The sequence below is a fragment of the Gossypium arboreum genome, chromosome 8 (genome assembly GCF_025698485.1).
Source record: "Gossypium arboreum isolate Shixiya-1 chromosome 8, ASM2569848v2, whole genome shotgun sequence".
NCBI lineage: Eukaryota > Viridiplantae > Streptophyta > Magnoliopsida > Malvales > Malvaceae > Gossypium > Gossypium arboreum.
Genome location: NC_069077.1, coordinates 21734181 through 21758707, shown reverse-complemented (window position 1 = coordinate 21758707; position 24527 = coordinate 21734181). Strand labels below are relative to the sequence as shown.

At 31.1% G+C, this 24527-nt stretch overlaps 1 protein-coding gene across 1 annotated transcript; it reads left to right on the top strand.

Moving 5' to 3' along the window:
- The first annotated feature begins 5134 nt into the window (after nucleotides 1–5134).
- Nucleotides 5135–6950, top strand: LOC108469128 (E3 ubiquitin-protein ligase ATL4-like). The gene is made up of 2 exons (XM_017770018.2): nucleotides 5135–6601; nucleotides 6710–6950. Exon 1 carries the CDS (start codon nucleotides 5579–5581, stop codon nucleotides 6596–6598), a length of 1020 nt encoding a protein of 339 aa, XP_017625507.1. The 5' UTR covers nucleotides 5135–5578; the 3' UTR covers nucleotides 6599–6601; nucleotides 6710–6950.
- Nucleotides 6951–24527: the final 17577 nt, after the last annotated feature.

Sequence of the window (24527 nt, the reverse complement as noted above, 5' to 3'; positions counted from 1 at the left end):
TATGTTGAGACTTACGTTTATCCTCTTGATCCATATCTAGGAGTAGAGGATAATGATCAGACATAGAATGTGTCAAGTGCTGCAACAAAAAATTAGGTAATTTCAACTAACAAGCCGAATTTGCCACCCCCTATCCAATCTCTCTCTAATATTGTTTCCCACCAAATTCCCCTATTCCTATGTGAACCAATAACCTTCGTATCCCAGATCTTCCAGTTGACAATATACTAAAACATCTCAGAATTCCTTCATACATCCTTCGCTCTAAGGTAACCCACCCTTTTTTCAAAAGAATATAAGATCTCATTGAAATCCCCTACACACCATCTAGGGCAAACTTTGATCCTGACTCAATCACTTTAAAAGGTCCCAAACATTGGTTCGAAATCTAACATCAAGAGAGCTATAAAAACCTATCATTCTCCATTTACCCCCATTTGTGTCATCTTTTATCTTCACATCAATATGATGCTTTGAGAAACTCCTTAAACTTATTTTCACATTCGTTTTCCGTCTGAGGCAAAGCACCTTAATTCCCTCGACTGGTACGTCAATCCCATAATAAAACCCGCACTTCTTATGCACTATTTTCATTCTTCGCGCATCTAGTTTTGTCTCTATAAAGAAGACAACTTGGGGATGATTAAGCTTCAGCATATGTTGAAGTCTTTGACCGCAGACTCCCTAACCCACAGACATTCCAACTCATGAGTTTCATTGTGACCGATAAGCCTACTCTTTGGTGGCCGTCGATAATCTCGTGTGATGAGTTTGAAGACACCCATCAGTTGTCACTGAAGCATCCGAAAAACCCGAGACATTAGCAGAAGGATCCATTGATATCAACCTATTTTTCCTCTCTACGGCTTCAATTGGGTTATCCTCTTAGTCTTGTACCATTAGATCCTAACCCAGCCCCGATAAGCCTTCCATCTGGCCCTTAACTTTCGCCATCAAATTTCCTATCAAATTGATTAATCTTAATAACCCTAATCTATTACTTTCCATTCCAATTTTTTTCTCAAAAAAAGTTGAATATGAAAATAAAGATTATTTAATTTTTTTCACACTAAGACTTCAAATACACGGCGAAAAGAAAAAAGAAAAGGGAAGATTAAGTGTTGCTTGTTTTATTTAAATAAGATAAGATAAATACAAAATCTCATACTTAGAACCATTTATTTTGATCTAATGATTAAGATCATTTTAATTTTCATGGTTCACATTTTAAAAGTTCTCACTATAGTTTTCACCCATAATACATGTTTAATTAAAAATACCGACAATACATTTTTTTTCTTTTTTCTTTTGTTTTAGAATCAAATAATAAAAGAATTCGATAACATTTGTGTAATGATAAATTTTATAATTTTTTGGTCCTAAATAAATCTCAAAAAAAACTTGAGCAGTTTAGTTCGATTAATCGGTTTTCACAATAAAATGGATTCCATGTTGACATATAAAAGAACTGAATCGACACAAATGTTATTCATTATTAAGAAATTTGTTTAAATGAGAACATCAAATGTTAAATTGTAATCATTGGTGATTTTAAGACTATAACTCCACTCTCATAAACTTGTTTAAATCAAATAAAATATCATCCTATGAACTGAATGGGATTTACCCATTCTTTTCAATCAAATGGTAACAAAATTTCAATTGCAAATTTAATTAAAATTCGAAGAATATAAAATTAAAAAGAGATGGGTAGAGTCCGTTAAATTTTTTTTTTTTAATTTTAGTCCAATGTAATTACAAGGCTGTGTGTTGTCTAGCCTTTGGTCATCTGTCCAAACTTGAAGGCTCACTTGAAAAATAGAAGAGTTTAGGTAAAAATATATATTCAAAAAATAAGCTTGTACAAAAAATAATGCCCATTTTCTAAACAAGTCAGGCCTCAGGTAGGATTTTTTAGTTTGAACCTAACCCGAATTAGCTTAAAACTTTTTTTTCCTACTGTTGTTTGTTGTTATTTTGCTATTATTTTATTGTTGTTGTTTGGGCATTGTATACTTCTTGTTTTATTATTAATTTTGCTATTATTTTATAGGCACTTGCTTGCTAAGTTACAACTATTTTAGTATTATTTAGAGTCATTTGTGGGTCGGGCCTTACAAAATTTTAGGCTTGAGCCTAAAAAATGAGCCTAAATTTTTACCTAAGCTCGACCCATATAAAAATGATAAAACCCGAGCCCGACCTGTTCGTATTAATTTTTTAAAACTTTTTTATATAAAAATTTGTAAAATATAATACTTCAAATACATTAAAAATATTAAAATAATATTTCCCTACAAATTGAAAATAAATTTAAAAAAAGTCTTTATATTTAAATAACACTAAGATAAATGTAACTTAACAAACAGATGCCTCTAAAATAGTAGCAAAAGTAACAATAAAACAAGTGTTATATAATATCCAATCATTAACAACAAAATAGTAATAACATAATAGTACAATGGTAGCAAAACAATGGCAAAAAGTAGGAAAACAACAGCAAAATAGCTGAAACTTTTTTATTGCAAATTTGGGTCAGGCTCGGGCAAAAAAAAAAAAAACCTTAGTTAAAGCTCAACTCATTTTCTAAACGGGTCTTAGTTTTTGCCCGAGCCCATTTTTCGAGCCTATATTTTTGCTAAAATCCTCTCATTTTTCAAGTGGGCCTTCTAATCGGGCTATGAACAACTCTAATTTTATTTAAGTATAAAATTTTTTTAATGCATTTTCAATTTGTTAGGAAACATTTATTTTAATATTTTTAGTGTATTTGATGTATTATATTTTTAAAATTTATTTTTATATAAAAATTAACTTGTGTAGGTCAAATTGATCTCGTGTTTAACATTTTTAATTTGAACCGAACTTAGATAAAATTTTGACTTCATTTTTCGAACTAAACGTAAACTTAAAAAACAGATATAAAATTTTACATCAACCCAACCTTGCTCATGATCTCATCTAATGCTGTCCAACTCCATCATCTCCATGTAACACACTCATTTTACCCGTCATTCAATCCCACCGCTGTTCTTATCCATTATCTACCTTCTTTTATATATGTTTGATTGACTTCGAGACTTTAGTTAGGCTAACCATCCAGACCTGTGAATCAAAAGATTTTAATGGTATATGGAACTTATTTTGCCTTTGCCTTTCAAAATAAGAAATGGAAACTTGAGTTTGCTGCAAATCAAAACCTTGACGTAGTTTAAACAGATGAAACTGAGTTGCAAGAAGGAACTAGTTTATCTAACAAGTATATATATTGTAGCATGAATTCCTTACACGTACTTGATTGTAATAAATGATGTTAGATGATCTAAAATCAAGATGAAGCTTAATTTACATCTTGGTTTTTTACTTTTAAGACAGATCCAGTTAGGTAGGAAATATAAATTATGCATCTTTGGGCAGCTTCATTTCCCATAAATCAACTTTAACACCACACCAACATTCCTTTCCCACTTCATACATACATATTATGAAAGTAACGATACTTATGGTGATCAGACCCTGCATTATTTTAGAATGATAATGAGGTCATGCTTTCATTTTATATTGCTTTGGTATATGTTGGCCACCCTAGTTTTCCCTTTGTTTATAGTGTACTACCAAATTATATTTAGGTATAATGATTTATTTGGTTCTTTAACTTTAAAAAGAATGTTATTTTAGTCCTTTATTTTAATTTTTACTTTTTTACCCTTAAGCTTATTTTTTTATCAAATTATCTAACTTTTTTAACTTTTGTTGACATTTAAATTTTTAAATATATATATATATATATATATATATAAACTATTTTAAAAATTATATTAATTATAAAATACTTTTAAATTTTAAAAATAATTAAATGTTGGCATGTCACTTACGTGGCAATCCATATGTATGCCATGTCAGTAAATGTTTCCATCTATTCAAGGTGATTTGACAAAATATAAATTTAAAAGTTAAAAGAGATAAAAAATTAAATGTTAAAATAATTTTTTTAAAAGTTTGTAGTTGATTATGTTTTATATTTATTTATCTATTTAAAGATTTCTATAACTTTTATAAGCACCATTTTGAATTTATTTTATGCACAAATACATGAGTTTTCATCAAGGTAAAGTCAACCAATGGAATGAAATTAAGAAAAGAAAAACAATAAATACAACTAAGTTATAAGATAAAGGCAGAGAATTGAGATCACATGACAAATGTCAATACGTTATGCTTTACGAAATTCGTATACTTTTTATCTGGATAACATATGCACTAATCTACATCCACGTGATTTTCAAATAAATATAAATTTGACTTTGCTTGCTTAATTAAAAAACAATTATTATCCAAATTTTAAGGATTATATATAAATATTTAGGTTTGTTGACTTTATGGCTATTGGATTCATTAATCCACCCCAAAAGTGGAGAAATATAATAGTAATTATGCCCATGTAGTGAATGTAGTGAAGTTGACCTCCCATTTCTACCCACAACAATCTATATGCTAATTAAATTGAGATTCTATCGGTATGAATATGAACAATTTTAAAAAACAAAAACAAACGTTTGTTGAATTAAACTTAGGGTGAAGCCAGAATAATTTTTTAAGAGGGCCGAATGAAATTTTAAGTTTTTTATAGTTTATATTTTTATAATTTTTAAAAGATTAAATCAAATTTTTATAATTTTAGGAGGCCAAAGTGTAATTTTACTTTTATTAATTTAAAATTTTAAAAAAAATTAAAGAGTCTAAATGGTAATTTTTTATTTTAGGGGGACCGAGGCCCATGCCAGCCCCCTAGAATCGCCTCTGCTTAAACTTAGTATACTAACGGTGAAAAAATTAAACTCCCCAATCATAATTGAGAATTTACAATGTGTCTTATTTATTTTTAATTTTTTTAAATATGATTTATAAAAATTTACATGAATTTTTAATGGTGCCAAAAAAATGTGGTAGTATGCCCACTACTATCATTTTCTTTTTTGGTGGGAAAATATTACCATATTAATATATTAAGGAAAAATATAAAATGATAGAAAATAGTCTAATACTAATACGTCCGGTTCTTAATTGAGTTATGCTGGATTAATTCAGGAATAATAACATATATGCCTTTTATATTATTTTATTTCAACAGCAATTATTGAAGTTGCGGTGTCTTTAATTGTGACTGGGGATGTTGAGGGTTTTTGTGCTGCCCTGAGTCTGAGGATCGGATTCGAGTGAGTCGACGATAAGTCACGACTCAGCGTTGCCGCTGTCTGCCTCTTTAAAATCTGCGCCATAGCATTTACTCATCCCTGCCCTTCCTTTCCTTAAAATTCATTTTAGCTGTTCAAAATGAACGACTCTTTTTAATACTCCCTTCCTCCATTATAAGTACCCCCTTCAAGGCATTCACGCCCTCTCCACCCCCCCCAACCAAAAAAAAATAAAAAATCATAATCTCATCTCGCCACGCTTTTCACTTTTCAGACCCCTCTCCGTACAATTTGTTCCTTCCATGTGACATGCACGTGATCTTCCTCCTCCTCCTCCACTTGAACACATCATTTCTCTTCTGTTCCTTCGTATCAAGTCTCTGATGGCTTCGCCGCCGCCGCCTTTGTTTTATGGCGTTGTGGGAGGAGGGGCTGTTAACTTCGACGAAAATTATAACACTAGTGACCGCTCGCATTCTTCCTCGTCGATCGACAATGTGAAGCCGAGTATTATTGTCATAATTTTGATCCTTTCTATAACTGTGCTTCTCTCCGTCTCTCTTTATCTCCTCCTTCGCCACCTCAATCGCCGATGCTTGAGTCGTGTCTTTCGTTCTTCTGCCTCCAATATCACCGCCTCCGCCAGCCACCGTGTCACTCCTGAACAATCGCCGGCGCCTTCGTTCCTAGATTCTCTCCCTATGTTTACCTTCTCTTCCATTACTCGCCGCTCCAACAACGGCTCAACGGTTTCCGGAGATTGTGCCGTTTGCTTGTCGAAGTTTGAACCGTTGGATCAACTTCGGCTGCTTCCTCTCTGTTGCCACGCGTTCCACGCTCAATGCATTGATGCTTGGCTCACTACAAACCAGACTTGTCCTCTTTGTCGCTCGTCTCTATTCGCCTCCGAGTCCGATCTTATGAAGGTTTTACTTCAGTCGTCCAACGCAGCCTGTGCAATTACAAGTGGCGGTACCGATAGTTTCCGGCTCGAGATCGGCTCTATCAGTCAGCGGCAAACAGGCTCTGACTCCGGTGATCAGAGACGGTCTTATTCCATTGGATCCTTCGATTACATTGTCGAGGAAGAATCGCAGCTGAATAGGAACCAAATACACCAGAGAAATATGTCCGATAAAGAAGAGGTTGGAAGAGCTGAGGCAATATCTGAAGCGAGCCTCGCCGCGGAGGTTGCTAACGGAAGAAGTCGGCTTAAGGAGTACGTGGACAGGCTCTCTTTTTCGTTATCATCTCGTGCCATGTCATTTCGTAGCTCAGGAAGGTTAGTCACCGGGAGCAGCGGCCGAAGCGACATATCCGGTGCCGATGGAGATTACGACTTGGAAGCCAATCGTATCGGCGAGGAGATCAGCGAAATGTTTCGCTGGTTCTCGGGGGTATAAAAGGTAAATACCAGGCTTGACCTTACGGGCACTTGGCATTTCTTCATTTACGGCTTTTCGGTACGATTACTCCACCCTATTTTTTTGCTTAGTCCACTTTATTTCTAATAGATCAAACGACAGAGAGAATTGAGAAATGGAGTGGACATTGCAAAACATTTTAGAGCAGTGCAGCATGCAGCCAGGTGAAGCTGTTTTTTTTACCATTTTATCCGCTTTAAAAATGCCTTTTTTAACAATTGACATTGGAAAACTGGAGGGATTAAATATTGGAGTATAATTAAATTTTTACAGGGGGTCATTTTTATGTTATAACTACTTATAGTCATGATAAAATTTGTTTACACCGAAACGATGTCGTAGCTACATATATATATATATATATATATATATACATATAATGTATTTGTTTTTTAATATTGTATGGTTAACAGTTCCACCTCAACCATTCATGATATTCATGGTTTTAGTCTAGAGATTTTGGTAACTATTGTTTGCTTTTTGTGTTTTTACGATTAACTAACATGCTAAAAACCACCATTAATAATTTTATTTATTAGAGTAGAAGCATAAACTTTTGTCATCCCCTCTTTTTAGTGGAGTCATTGGAAAAAAGGCAAAGAAATACTTGAAGTAGCAAAATTTGGGGGCTCTTAGTACAAATTTAGTTATTTTTGAAAGGCTTGTTTAAATATGATGAGCCGAATAAGTTTAAAGACAAAATGTGTAATAAAACCAAACCCAATAGAAAACGAGAGTGCGTGCTGGTTGTTTTTTTTTTTTTTTTTTGGTATTTGTCATGCAATGTTATGCGCACATGTCAGTACACACACAGAAACAAACAAAGATCAGATCATATCATTACAAAATAGAGTGGATCCCACTGTAACTGCTAAGTGGTTAAGGGTTGAGCTAATTTCTTTTGGCATTTATTTAGGATTTTTTTCCATGGAATACAACACCACCTCAGCAATATACATTAGTGCATACAGTATGTAGGTGAGAATGTGCTTTCTTTCAGGTTTACCTGTAATTGTTTCTGTTGCTACCACTCGAACATTAATTTTAGTAGGTATATATATTAAGTAATTTTGGTCGCGTTTGTTCAACGTTAATGACCTAATTAATTAAATTATCGTTGGTTTTATAATTTCCAAATCCATCTGCTATGTTCATTTTAAATCATAAACAATTAAATGTTGATAATGTTACTAAGTTTTTGAGTTTGATTCTTAATTCTACAATTAGGGTGGGTTTAGATTAGAAGGATTTATTTCGATTTCAAATTATTATTATTTATTTATATTTAATTGTAAGAGATATATAAATATTATTATAAGATCATTTTAAACAATCAAATAAATTAAATGAAAACGTTCCGAGGTTGAAAATATTGCTCAAAATGAGATGAGTCTGGCCCGCCAACTAAGTGCAGCTGGAGCTGGAGCCATGAACACCCTTAGTTTAGACTTTGGAGTGAGAGTTTTAATATTCTTAAAAAGAGGCCCACGACATATGTAACATTTTTGTGCCATATTTAATAAGAATATTATTTTTTTCAACACATCTTTAAATACATTAGTTAATAACAAAGGCCTTGTTTGTTTGGTTGAGAAAATAATTCATTAGATGTCACAACACCTCATTTTACTTGACTAAAAGTTTTAGTTTTTTTTCATTATGCTGAGGCAAAAAATTTCTCCAAAATTTCAATTTCACTATTAAATTTAAAAAAAAGTCAATATTTAATATATTAGTAGTGTATTTTTTATTCCATAAATAATTTTAAAAATTGATATATTTTTACTTTTTTAAAATATTTATTTATTTAATTTTATACACTTGTCAATCTCTTTAACACTACCTGAAATATAAAAATCCTTAAAAAATTCAAAGCGTGCCTTTGCTAAAATAAAAAAAAATGACTAATTTAGTGTTAGATTTTTGCATCCCCGTCTCAAAATTGAATTTCCTCCTAACTTTTCTTCTTCTTGACTCTCAAGTCTCAACTCTCATCTTTTCGGTTTTTTAATTAGTAATACCAAAAAGAATAATAGCGAAAATGGGTGAAAATTAGATTATTTACAAGGATAGATTTTTTTTTAACAACAAAAAATGGTTTCATTAGGGGACACCATTTATAAATAATAAAATAATTAAAATAATAGTTAAAAACAATATTTTAATTATGAAAGGGTGTCGCCAACCAAGGACGTAACACCCTTTTTTACCTGCCCTTTACTTTTTATTTTATAATTTTAAAACAATTTTTATATTTTATTAGTTTTATGTTTATATTTTATAGTTTTTATAATTTTATTTTATTTAATAAAAATATCTAAGTTGTTTTATTTTCATAATTCTATAATTTTATTAATATTTTATAATTATAAATATTTGAATATTTAAAATAATGACCAAATTGATAAATTTTAGTAAAATTAACATAAAAATATTAGGATAAATTACTTAAATAGTCATTCAAGTTTTTCATGAGTTTCATTTAGATTACTAAACATAATGTCAATGTGATCTTTTAATTAGTATAATAAAAATTTAGCCCTAATATTTTACACATTCTATCTAGTTGATTCTATTTTTAAAAAGTCATTACATTTCCTCTCAAAGACTCAAATATTATCAACTCGGTTTTTATTCTAAATATTAAAAATATAATTATAAAATATTTTAAAAATAAAATTTAAAAATAAAACAACTTAACTATTTTCTTATAAATATTAAAATTTTGGTGCCCAAAATAATAACTCATTAAAAACTTGAGTGATTATATAGGTAGTTATCCTAATGTTTTTATGTCAATTTTATCAAAATTTATCAATTTGGTAATTATTTTAAATATTTCAAAATTTATAATTATAAAATTAACAACTTAACAAATTTTTTATTAATAAGTAAATTATAAAATATAAATATAAAACTAATAAAATATAAAATTTGTTTTAAAAAATATAAAAGAAAATAAAAGTGAAAGGCTGGTGAAAAAGGAGCGCGGCCCTTGGTTGGCAGACACCCTTTTATAATTAAAATGTTATTTTTATTTATTTTTATTAAAATATTATTTTTGTATGTGATATCGTTTTACTCATGGATACCGCATCTACTGTTCAAAAAAATCCATTCTAGCAAACAATTTATTTTTCACCCAATTTTTATAATTTTTTTATTATTAATGTAAAGAATCCTCCACTTCCACTAGCTATCATTGCTTTAGAATCGAAGTAGTTGAATTAGGAATTGGGTTGAGATATTAAACTAGCATAAGACACTGGTTGAATCAAATAAAAAATTTATTGAACTAATGGTTGAATTAATTTTAAATTATTTATTTAATTAAACTTATCCAACAAAAAAATTGATGGTATGAGAAATTCGATTTGCTAACTACAACGCAGGTTTCTTTAAGTTTTCTGCAAAATTATATTCTTTCTTTTATTATTATTATTTGAATTTCCTCCATCTGATTTACTTCTATTTAATTGATTTTTTTGGATAAAATATTTTTTGTTTAGTTTCAGATTTAAATGATTTTGTCAATATGTTTTAGCAAAAAGTGACATTAAGGAGCCTTGGGGCAAGGATAAATACCAATCCTTTGCACTTCCTCTGGGAATCGTTGAGAAAGCTTTACATTTCGTCGTATTTGAGGTCCCTAATACATTTATAGAATCATTATACTGCATGAGATGGGCTCTAGGATCCCTCTTGCCTTCAAACATCTCTTTCAGCACTTTGAACTCAAATGGCAAGCTCAGAATTGCTATTTTTGGAGATAAAGGGTTGTTAGAACAAAACAACCAATTCATGTATTCTACATAAGAGTGTAACACTCGAACATCTCTACGCAAATCATCTATCTCATCCTGCCATGGCTTTACATGTCTTCCCACAACCTCCTTCTGAAAAGACGTGACATGGTCCAGAAGATCAGAGTTGTCAAATTGCATCTCTCTTCTCAGTTCTTTGTTCTGTCTTAGCAGCTCTTACTGAAATACTTGCTAAACTTGACACTTTTTTGAGTTATTTGTTCCTTCATCAACCTCAAATACTCTTGTAAACCAAACAGTTGTTATGGCAACGCTCCCTAATTAGAGGGAAATGACAGTCCCTAACCAGAGGGAGCATTAAGATTGAAAGAATTTGAGGCACCTGCTTCGCCTGAGTTTCCTAGATTTTCTGGTCAGTCAGCAAACCAACCAGCAAAAATGTCCATTTCACTAGGTTGATTGTCAGTGCCAGGACCTCTTGCCTGGTCCTATGGGAAACTGCTGGAGAAATTCTCGTTGGGGTGAGCCATCTTGGTTTTCTGATTATCTGAAGATTGAAATTCTATATTTATATGATACGGTTACTGTTAATGGATTGTGACGTCGTAGGTAGGTCCCCATGCATGCCAACACACACCCTACTCTAGGATTAACACGTGATTTCTATGTGTGGGTTCACTTGCATGGTAGTGCGAACCCACATCATATGAGCTTACTAAAAGACGGGAACACCTCACGTGTGAACTTAGGGAGTGAACAATGTAGGCAACGGGCGGGAACCCGAGCGAGTAACTGGGTAGTGGGTCGGTAATAATGAATACCATAACAAATATAATTTTTTTGACAAAAGTTATTTCTTATAAATAAGTTAGACAAAAAAATATAACTCTTTATTTGTAAATATGTTAAATTTTTTATAATATATAGCATTGACACGCAAATATGTTATATTCATACTTTTTAGCTATAACTTTTTATAAATAAGTATAAAGTAGTACTTTTATAACACTTTTATAAGATGTAAGTTAGTTTTCACAATATACTTTTTGATGATGACTTTAAAAATTTTAGAATTTAATAATATACCTTTTTATAACTTTACAAATTAACACAAATTATTTTTATAACATAACTTTTAATATTTATAATACAACTATAGATTTTTTTGTCATAACCATTCCAAACATTTATATATGCTCATACTTATAATATAATTTTAGAACTTAAACTTGTATAAAATAATTTCTTAAAGTTAAATCTGTAGGAGTTTAGAAGGTCATAGTATAATTGGATTTAGGAGTAATTAGCCCGGTAATTACTCCAACTCTGTAATGACCCGAAAGTTAATGGTGTCAGAAAATGCGATTTCGGGACCCCGTTTCCGTTAACCATGTCCTTATTTATTTTTATTTTATTAAATATTAATGGAGTTATATTATAGGTGAATTTAATTTTGGATAGACAATTTATTGAATTAGTGATTAATTAAATAAAAAAGGATTAAATTATAAAAATGGTGAAAGTTTAATTACTAAAAGTTTTAAACTAAAAAATTACGCCTAAAGTGACAATTAAACCACTTTAGATATGATAAGGAACAATGAGCACTAAAGTATAATATATATTATAAAAATTATAATTATAATTAAATATTAATATATGCATGGATGCGGTGAAATTTATTAAATTCCATTCATTGAAGATGCCAATTTTCAAGTTTGAGAAAATTACCAATTTTCAAGTTTGAGAAAATTAACAGACTTCCGACAACCTTTTGGATGGGATCCAGACATTTCTAGGTTGAGATGTCTTCATGGTTCAAAAAGTTATCTCTTAGCTTTGAAACTACTTTGAATTACTTAATTTTGAGTTCGGGAGCTCAAGTTATGACCGTTTTAATAAAGACAATGCGAACAGAATTTCTGGACGTGATTATGACGGGAATTACGAGTTTTAGACTTTTAATTCGAGTTTAAATCATATTGTGTTTGATTTTTAGGCTTAATTTTTATTATATATGAGCCCAACATTGTATTTATTAGCTATTATTATTTTTTATTCTAAAATTTTAATAATTATTAAGTAATTTAAGTTATTTAGAGTTTTATGTCAACAAGAAAAGTTTAGTTTAAAACTATTTCTTGTTTAGATTAATTAGAGTTATAGCGTACTTAAGAGTTTTATTTAAATTTATTTAGCTAACCTATATATATAGGCCTTTGCATTGTACATAAATCATTCAATTCATTATTATTAAATTTCCTTTTGAGTTAATAAATTCTCTTTGACTTAATAAATTCTATTTGAGTTAATAAATTCTATTTGAGTTTTTCTTTCAAGAATTTCTCTTGAGTTTATTTTAGAATAGTTCTAACAATCTCTTTAGATTGTGGGGATCATCTTCAAACTTTTTTTTTTTGCCAATGTTTCTATCTTGGAGGGGAAATTCGAGCCGTTTGAAGGGGGTTGTGGATTCTTCGTGTTTCCAAGGCTTCTTAGGACTTCTACATATCACGTTCTGTCTTTTCCATCTATCGTCTTTATTTTCTTCTTTATTGTTCAAATCTTTGACTTATTATTCTATTTATTTATATTAGTTATTTATTTGTTTTGCTTGACTTGGCTTTGATTGTATTTCAGGTTGTGTCAAAATCCAAGTTTCTTTCCGAACATTTAAAGTCCTAAGTAAAATCCACGATTTGAATAAACTTTACGATCTACTTTCACATTCATCCGCCCCATTTCGTATCATTTGGTATCAGATTCGGGCGTTTTATGTGTTCTTATAAAATTGATTTCCAACAAACAACCTCAAAATAAATTTTTTTTACCTAGACAGTTTTCGAAAAAAATATTTTTTAGTAGGTAAATATTTTTTAAATGATCTAAAACTTTACATACTATTTCTTAGCACTATTTTAGAATATAAAAAATATTTCCCACAAAAAAGTTATCGAAAAAGTACAAAAAAAAGAAAATACGAAAAAATAAAAATAAAAAATTATTATGTGGGTTGAATTTTGTGCCAAAACTTTCCAGATCAGATCTATATTATTTGAGGAGGCTTCAAGTTAAATTTCGTGATTTTTGGAAATAGGAAACACCTCGAATTAAGTTTGTCAAGTTACTTCACAATTGTAACACCCCTAACCAGTCTCCGTCGCCGAATTAGGGTTATAGAGCGTTACTGTGCAAAACAGAAACTTTAACCTTAAATTCGAACAAATAATTCAACTTAAGTATAGTTACCAATACTTCATTCCAATCACAACAAACATACTTATTTAGGCCTTAAATCAAACTCTTGGGGCCCTAAAAACAACTTAAAAGCAATCAGGGACCAAAATGAATCAAAACATAAATTTTAGAAAAAACTTGAAAATTTTGAAAACAGAGGTCACACGGCCATGTGGCCAGGCCATGTGACATAGGCCAGCTCGTGTGGCTAAAAATATGGTCGCGTGTCTAACACACGCGCCTGTGTGGCTAATCCACACATTTATGTTCCCAAACAATGTAACTCACTGATTAGGGTCACACGGCCTTGTATCAAATCGTGTAGAACCTACACCTAAAACTTGAAAAGACACATAGCCGTGTGACAGCCCGTGTCTCAAGTCATGTGTACCAAAATGTATCTTAAAAATCAAGTTTACCAAAAATGTTTTCTTGGGCCACAAGTATACCATTAGCCAACTCTTAGATCCATTCAATAATTCACTAAAACAAGACCAAAACATGCCAAAATCACATATACACAACTATTTCCATCAACCAACCAATGTACCCTCATTAGTACCACATGTAAATATTCAAATCAACTCAAACTCAATGCCATAATTTCATATTTTAAAATTACCTCACACATCTATCGTACAACCACTTCATTTACACTTCTATGAACCAAAAGCCATCTAAATCACAAGACATTCACAAGTGACGAAAACTTATGCTTACATATACATTTATAAGCCAACATCAAGACATATAGGCAAGTAAACTTAAACCACATCACATTGGTAATTAGCATAAAATAAACTCCTATTACATGCCACTTATAACCAATAACTAAAACAACCAAAAATACTAAAATAATGTATGGATAGTGTGATGGTGCTCCGATTAGATTCCAGCCGATCAAGCTTTCTGATGACCTGTATGATAGAGAAAACAACAACATAAGCAACTGTACTTAGGAAGCTCGTATCAAGGAAACTTAAACTTACCAAACATTTTAAGTTAAACAACCAAGCATAACTTCATTATAACATAAACCAATTTTCCTTTCCTATACACATCACCTCACAAGGTCATTTGGTGCAACATTTCATATACAAATCCAATCAAAGCATGGTGTAAAACATATTTTACATTTCACTTTTGTAATTCATCACTCATACACTTACATTAAACCAACTTTTCCTTTCAATTGCACATGTCATCATAAACTATATCATTACTCAAAAACCATCGTTCATTACATACCTTTTCGTTTTTAACCAATACCTTGCCCATTGAACCAAATAGAACAACATTGGATAATTCAAACAATATTTACTGTACCAGTTACCTGATATATCATACCGAAACAAAGCATGTTCGGCTCAAGGCCTGATACAATTACATCCGTACAATGTCTACTAGGCAGATAGCTTGCTATAAATCATCGGCACGAAGCCTAATATAAATCACTGGCATGAAGCTTGCTAGGAATAGAGCCTAATATAAATCATCGGAACGAAACTTGATAGGCATAGAGCCTGATACAACACATGGGCACGGAGCCTGCTAGGCACAGAACCTGATATAAATCACTGTCACAAAGCCTGCGAGGCACAGAGCCTGATATAAATCATTGGCATGAAGCCTGCTGAACTCAAAGTCCTATATATTATCTCTAATACAATTCAATTTCATTATTAATTTTCAACAACCAACATTCAATAATTATAATCACGGCGATTATTAGAATAAAATAAATATCAAGAATTTAATATAACATATTACATGTAATACGAACTTACCTCAATTAGAATTGTTGTTAAAACAGAGTTGACAACTAATCCGAAACTTAAGCTTTTCCTCGATTTAAATTCAATTGTAGTGTTTCTTGATCTAATAATAATTTTCCAATCAATTAAACCATTCAATTAACTTAAACTTTTTAATTCAAGCTTATAATCCATACTATTGCAAAATTATAAAATTATCCCTAATATTTTAACTTTTATGCAATTTAGTCCCTAAACCCAAAACTTGAAATTTCACTATTTTTAACCATAATTCATGCTAGCAGATTTTTACCCAATCTTATAACAGCCCATATTTATAAAAAGTTACAATGTTTTCCTTGAATTTTACCATTTTCACAAATAAATCCCTAAACATTAAAATCACTAAAATTACTTAACAAAACTTGTTTATTTAGCAACCAAATTTAGTAATCAATCATCTAAATTCATAACACATCAATTACATCCATGACATAATTCTAAACATTTAATAACTTTACAAATTGACCCCAAGCTAACTAAATTAAGTTAATATGAGCTCAAAAATATAAAAATCACTAAAAACAGGACTCAACAACATGCCATGCATGTAAAAATCCATGGTCGAAAGCTTCATCTTCTTAACAAGGGTTTCGATTTGAAAATTAGCAATTTGGAAAAGATGATGCTATTTTGACTTATTAAATTAAACTTTTATTTATCTAATTACTTATTTAACCTTAAGTTATAACTTATAAAGTAACTAGAATATTCCATATTTTTCCACCACTTATATATATAGTATAATTACCATCTAGTTCCTTTAGTTTGCCTTTCCGTAGCTATTTAATCCATTTAATCAACGAAACCTACTTTTGTAACCTTTGCAATTTAATCATTGTTAATTAATTAACTATCTAAACCTTAAAATTTCTTAACTAAATTTTAATATAACCTTAATAACACTATATTTTATTAAATATTTACGGGCTTAGCTTATAGAAACGAGGTCCCAATACCTCATTTTTTAAACCTACTTGACTTTAAGGACACCATTTAAACTAAATTATTCATTCACATTATGTAAATTACCATATCAAAATCAAATATAATAAAAGATTTGACTCATAAATATTAAATAATAATATTAACAGACTTACTCATCGGATTTGTAGCATTGAAACCACTATTTCCGACAATGCTGAAAAATGAGCTATTATAACAATTTTTCAAGTTTTCGGGTTTCAACAATTTTCATTGACTCTTAGCCTTAGGTTTTAATTTGATTTTGTTTTTTTTATTGTTCCTTTACGCATCCTATCACTTTATTATTTCTTATGTTAGTAGGTTAAAGCATGTTGCACATTCCTTCCTCCGTGCAACATAATTCTTTGGTGTTTAGCTGATTTTAGACTCGTAGTGCTACTAGGTTTTCTTTGCTAGTTTGATTCTAACACAGTCTGATCAATTGATTTAAACACTTTTAGAAAAACTCACAAGACCTTATTGAGAATTTGATTTTATTTCTGAGTGCATAACAAATAGGTTTGCTTAATTTTTCTTTTATTGAGTGTTGTGTTCTTTTCAGGCTTTCATAATGATTTGCGATACTATGATTGGAAAGTTGCAAAAAGATCAAGAGGTTCGAGATGCTCAAGATCAGCAATGGGAAACTATTCTAGACACGATCAACAAAAATTTGAAACGTCTAACTACCCAAATTGAACGTCGGAATCGTAATTTGGGAGATAAGGTTGACTAACCTCGTCTTCGTGCAAATAATGTTAAACATGCACCTTACACGAATGATGAGACTTTCATTAATAATGATTGTGGACAACCTTCTTTTGCTAAACCAAAGTTCTCAATTCCACAATTTCGTGGAAAGTATGATCTTAAGGCATATTGTGAGTGGGAGTCAAAAATTGAATTTATGTTTCGTTATTATAAATGCCTGGAAGAGGAAAAAGTCTCATTAACAACCCTTGGATTTTCAGATTATGCATTGATTTGGTAGGTTCAACTTGGAATTAATCATTAAAGAAACTATGAAAGGGTAATTGAAACATGGGACGAGTTGAGTACTTTAAGGAGATGGATATGTTATGCAAAGAGCAAATGTGTGAGAAGATGAAGAGACTACCATTGTGTGGTTTGTAGATGGCTTGAACGTTTCGATAGTCAATGTTCTTAATCTTCAAACCTACATTGATCTTGAGGATGCGGCACACAAAGCAGTTGAGATTGAGTAGCAATTTCAACAACGTCAATCTTGTCCGTTTAGTGCATTACAATATTATAGAGGTACAAGTTCTAATTCTACTTTCAAGAATTCAAAACCTCCTTATGCTACTAATAAGTTGCTGCCAAAATGTGATGACACTAAACATTTTGAGTGGAAAAGTAAGGTCGTTTAGAACCTTATTCTACATCTTTTAAGCAACCCACTTATACTAATTCTTTACCAAAACAACAAAAAGCTTATGAAATTGAATGTTTTAAGTGCAAAGGGCATGGGCACTATAGTTGTGATTGTGCCAACGCGAGACTTTTGTTGATAAAAAAATATGATAGTGAGAATTTTTTCCCTCGAATCTATGGAGTTATGTGATATAGAAATGTCATTTTCTCCCACTGAGATATATTGTACTGAATTGAATGTTCATAATACCTGTGAGGGGGATATGGGAAGTGAGGAAAAATCATTTGAAAAGACCGAGAGAAAAGAAACCTTGAGTGATAAAAGTCTACTTGATGGTCCAAATTTGGTGAGTGAAAATCCATGAGGTAAAATTAGAGAGTTCTTGTTAGGATCAACCCGATTAAGCAATGAACAAGAAAAATAGCGGAATAAATTGAGAAATTGAACACACAAATTTAACATGGAAAAACCCCTCCAAAGAGGATAAAAAACCACGAGCAAAGATAATTTTACTATCATGGCAAAAGAATGAAGAGTACAAAAGATGGAGATAAAGACTAAACCCTGAAAACCTGAAAATAAAGAACCGTCAAAACGTAAACACAAAATTTTCTAAATGTGTATGAGTTCTAATCTCTAATGGGTGTATTTTTCTAAGGTTGTAAAAGATCTATTTATAGGCTAAATTCATAGGTCAAATAATAATAAAATAATATAAACTAATCAGTGTTTTTTTTAAACAAGTAAACAGAGTTTAACTGAAAGATTATTTTTCAAATTTGACCGAAAATAGGAGTCAAATTTAACAAATCTCCACCTTGACTCATAGTTTCACAACGCCATCTTTGTCAAAGCTTGCCACGAGCCTATTTTAAACTATGCAGGGAATTAACTGAGTCAAATTTGTGCTTAGAAACTGGAAGACTTCTAGCCTTCGACTTGTACACTGTCAAATCAAAACTAGCCCGGGTCTGATTTTCACTAACACAGTGTCTTAAGTTTTCAAAACTTGCATCCAAAAGAGAACCTCTCTTCAATGAAACGGTCATACCTTTTTCCCTCCTATGACCAAGTTGCCTCCGCTCCAAACGAGTTGACTTTAACTTCATAACGGACGAGGGACGTCCGATTTCACCAATCACTATAGAACCTTCCAGAATATAAAGACTGCCGGTTCTTTTTCCTTTTAACAAAACAAAAGCTCCACGAGATACTTTAATGCCGCTTGACTTGATATTAATTTTGCATCCTTTCAAGTCTAAAATACTCAAGGAGATGAGATTCTTTCGTAAATTAGGTACATACCTGACATCTGAGAGTGTCCTAATCGTCCCATCGTGCATCTTAATTTTAACAGTACCAATACCAATTACCTTACTAGATGAATCATTTCCCATGCGCACAACTCCACCTTCAACCAAACTGTATGTGGAGGACTATTCTCTATTGGGACACATGTGGAAATAACATCCTGAATCTAGGATCTACTCGGACGTGAGCTTGGAGTTATTGCTTGTTGACACTAATAAGAAATCATCACCATTTTCATCGGCCAAATTAGCACCAGCTACATCTTCCTCATTACTCTCAGTAGCTCTTTTATTTCGCAGTTTATAACAATCTACTTTGATGTGACCTAACTTTTTACAATAGCGACACCTTTTGTCTCGTTTCTTTGATGCTACCAAAACGGAAGCTTGCCTATCTTTCTTGCTATCCAAATGAAGCTCATTGTCGAGTTTGTCTCTACTCAACAAATAACCCTTCACATCTTCAAACGAGAGTTTGTCTCTGCCATAAATCAGGGTCTCCCTGAAAGACTTGTATAAAGGAGGTAAAGAGCACAATAATAGCATAGCTTGATCTTCATCATCAATATGAACCTCAACATTCTTTAAATCATTTAAAAGAGTAATGAATTGACTGATGTGATCTCTAAGAAGCTCACATTCATTCACGAGAAATGTAAATAGACATTCTTTTAATACTAAACTGTTAGCCAGAGACTTAGTCGCATAAAGAGTTTCTAATCGTTTCCACAAGGCAGATGAGGTCTTCTCCATCAATACCTCTTGCAATATCGTATTCGCGAGGCACAACTGGATTGCAGACAAAGCTTTTTCATCAAGCTTTTCCCATTCTATTTTATTTAGATTCTCAGGCTTTTTCCCAGTAACAACCTTTTTCAAACTGGATTGAACTAGAATTGCCATCATCCGAACTTGCCACAGATTGAAATTTGTCTCACCATCGAACTTCTCAATTTCAAACCTTGTTGTTGCCATCTCTGAATGAGCTGATCTATGAAAATTAAACTAGCTCTGATACCACTTGTTAAGATCGACCCGATTAAGCAACGAACAAGAAAAATAGCAGGATAAATTTAGAAATTGAACACAGAAATTTAATGTGGAAAAATATCTCTAAAGAGGATAAAAAACCACAGGAAAAGATAATTTTACTATAATGGCAAAAGAATGAAGAGTACAAAAGATGGAGATAAAGACTAAGCCCCGAAAACCCCAAAAAAAAAGAACCCTCAAAATGTAAAAAACAAAATTTTCTAAATGTGTTATGAGTTTTAATCTCTAATGGGTGTATTTTTCTAAGGTTGTAAAAGAGCCTATTTATAGGCTAAATTCATAGGTCAAATAATAATAAAATAATTTAAACTAATCAGTGTTTGATTGAAACAAGTAAACAGAGTTTAACTGAAAGATTATTTTTCAAATTAGACCAAAAATAGGAGTCATATTTAACAGTTTTCAAGTAGAAAAAGAAAAAGAAAAGCAAGAAAATACTCATACAAAAGTGAGAAATGAATATGTTTTAGCTAACACTAACTAAAATTTGTTTAATGGTGTTTCTTTATTACAGGATTTCAAGGATCTATTGACGAACTCTCAATTATATAACTCTACTAGTGATAGACGATTTTACTTGTGAGAAAGAGGTAAGTTGAACATTGATAATTCTCCACAAGTGCTAGAAGGTAAGAAAAGTAATGATACATTAGAAATTGAAATATATAGGCATACATTGAATGTTTTTTATAAGTATGCTACTGATTTTTTTCCTTACGACATGCTTTCTCATTGGTCAAGTTTCAATAAACAATGGTCTGAAAGTTTAATTGATTTTATAGGTTTATCTAGGTATTTAAAGTTCACTTTTGTTACATTTGACATGTTTATTAAAGAACCTCATGCATTTGATCTGACAACAAAATTTTCTACCATAAACTTTAAATATGAATTTTTACATAATAATATTAAACTACTTGATTTTTATAACTATGTAAAATTCTTGATTCATCATTCAAAGAAAGTTACAAGTTATTTTTTACTTGAACACTCATGTGCTCAATATTTCTTTGTTTAGTGTTGATGGTTTGTTTTTTAAGGAGAGATACTTGATCCATGTTGATTTGGGAGATCAAAATCATATTTTTGATCCTAGAGATAGTTTTGGTGCACAAGAAAACTTAGGTAAATATTTTTTCATTTATTCTAATCCTTTTTCTTTTTTTACAACTAAAGATTCAAGGACAAATCTTCTTAAGGAAGGGGGAATGGTGCGAGTCTCAAGGCCCAATTTCAGACCCATTGATGTGATGGGCTTACATTACCTCAAGGCCCAACAACAATGTCACATGCTAAGCAAATTAAACCAAGATTAGATCAAAAAAAAGATTCAAGGATGAATCTTTTCGAGGAAATGGGGAATGATACATGCACGGATGGGTGAAATTTATTAAATTCCATTCATCTAAGCTGTCAATTTTCAAGTTTAAGGAAATCAACAGACTTGTAATGACTTTTTGGATAGGATTCAAGCATTTTTGGGTTGAGACGTCTCCATGGCGTTCGAAGATTTATCTTTTAGCTTTGAAACTCACTTTGAATCACTCCATTTCGAGTTTAGGTGTTCAAGTTATGACTATTTTAATAAAAAAATACGCGAATAGAATTTTTGGAAGTGATTATGACGGGAATTATGAGTTTTGGGCTTTTAATTCGAGTTTAGATCATATTGGGTTCTGTTTTTAAGGTTAATTTTTATTATATATGAGCCTAATATTGTATTTATCAGCTACTATTATTTTATTATTTTATTATTCTAAAATTTTAATAATTATTAAGTAGTTTAAGTTATTTATGACTTTTATGTCAAGAAGAAAATTTAGTTTAAAACTACTTCTTATTTAGGTTAATTAGAGTTTTAGTTTACTTCAGAGTTTTAGAGTTTTATTGTACACAAATCATTAAATTCATTATTAGTCAATTTCTCTTTTGAGTTAATAAATTCTCTTTGAGTTATTTTTTCAAGAATTTCTCTTGAGTTCCTTTTAAAAGAGTTTTAACAATCATTTCAGATTGTGGGGATCATCTTCAAACTTTTTCTTGCCAAGGTTTCTATCTTGGAGGGGAAATTAGAGTCACTTAAAGGGGGTTATAGATTCTTTGTGTTTCTAAAACTTCTTAGGACTTCTACATATCACATTCTGTCTTTTCCATCTATCGCTTTTACTTTCTTCTTTATTGTTCCAATCTTGGATTTGTTATTCTATTTATTTATCTTAGTTATTTATTTATTTTATTTGGATTTATTGTGTTTTAGATTGTATCAAAACCCAAGTTTCTTTTTGAACATCTAAAGCCCTAAGTCAAATCCATGACTTGAACAAACTTTACGATCCACTTTCGAATTCATCCATCCCATTCTATATCAAACATGTTATAATATAAAAATTTGTAATAAAAAAATATATGATAAAGATATGTATCAGAAATGAAGATAAATCATTTTTTTCTTTTCTTCCTCAAATAACCGAATGTTAGAAGGAGAAAAAGAAGGGTTTCGGCCATAAGGGTTCAACTTTGATGCTTTAATTTGGTTAGTGCAATTTAGTTTTTTTCTTATGATTTTTATGTTTTTTAGATCATGGAAGCTTAAACTAGCTAACCCATATCTTAATTTGTTAAACTTTTAAAGTTTTAAAAAGTTATCATTGATGATTTCTTGAAGTTTTAGGTGTTAAATTGATAGATTTTAAGTTTAGAGGTGAAAAAATGACTAAATTGTGAAGTTAATTGATAGTTCCGTACAATAGGGACTAAAATGCATAAATTATGAAACTTGCTGTAGAAATAAGAAATAGGATATCCTAAATGGACTATAGTGAAATCGAATTGAATTTTTGAGTTCTAAATTAAAAGTTATGTTAGTCTTGATTTTAGAGACTAAATTGAATAAAATGTGAAATTTGTATAAATTTGTAATTGAGTGTAAAATTGATTGTGTACTGATAGTTTTGTGCATTTATGTTAATCCATAGCTAATGTTGTGTAACACCTCTAACCCATAACCGTCGTCAGAACAGGGTTATATAGTATTACCGAAGTTCATAAAACATTTACAGATAATTCATGTCAATTACTATTCATTTTCCAAAATTATTCATAATGTCCCTTAAATGGGCCATCGAGGCCCAATTTGAGTATTATAATTGAGTTGGGACTTATCAGGAACTCTAAGAATTTTTCACAAAATTTCTAAAATTTTTCTCATGTACAGGGGTCACACGCCCGTGTGGGTAGGTCGTGTAGTTCACACGACCAAGTGACACAAATCACATGGCTGTGTCTCTACTCGTATGCTCAATCCTGAGCATTTTGTTTCTCAAATTTAAGGTGCAGGGGACACATGACCGGACAACATGCCCATGTACTAAGCTGTGTGTCACACACGGTCATGACACATGCCTGTGTGTTTACCCATGTGGACGAAAATAGGTCATTTTAAAGCCACTTTTCTCACCCATTCTAATTCCAACCTGCATACAACATTTCTTTATACCAATATAACTCAACCAAGCAACCAAATCAAGTTAGATATCAAGTTTTAAACCTATTGTGTCATCATATTATACATTTGCATAAACTTACTATGTAATTCCATTCATTGACTACTATTAAATACATGCACATAAACTAACATATATGTATAAGAGTTAATCATGATAATATTACAAATTTACTTTCATTTCATTCAATCATATACGTTCCATATAAACAATAAGTTGTTTTATAAAATCTACCAGTGAATTCTGGATATTGTCACTCGATGTGTTGATCTGATCCTCCGAGCTCTTGTTAATCTACAATGAACATTTAACACACAAAAGTAAGCTTATGAAAGCTTAGTAAGTTCATAGGCTTTTAAATAAATCTTACCGAACAAATAATAACAAAACACTAAACAGAGCATTTCATTAATATTCCCTGCCAATCACAATCTCAAATGATGAATTCACTTGATTGAGCTTAATATTAGAACTGATTGAATTCTATCACTTTAATTCATATAACACTTACCATTTATTTTCAAATTAGAAAACGCCTTACGGATTTGAGTACATCATTGATTTGATGACATAGTCCAACTATGATCTTACATAAATATTGCTATGGCCCTCCCATGATCTTTCACTTATGATGCCATAACCCAATTATGGTCTTATACATGTACACTTATTGCCATGGTCCAGCCACGGTCTTACGTTCAATGTTCCATAACTCAGTTATGGACTTTACACTGAAATGCCATAGCCCATATATGGTCTTACATTTACACTTTTCCATGGTTATACCATGACTTATCCGTCAATTCATCACTTGTCACTGTATGATTGTACTCAATCCAACGTTCTACTCAATTTGAACTTTGGC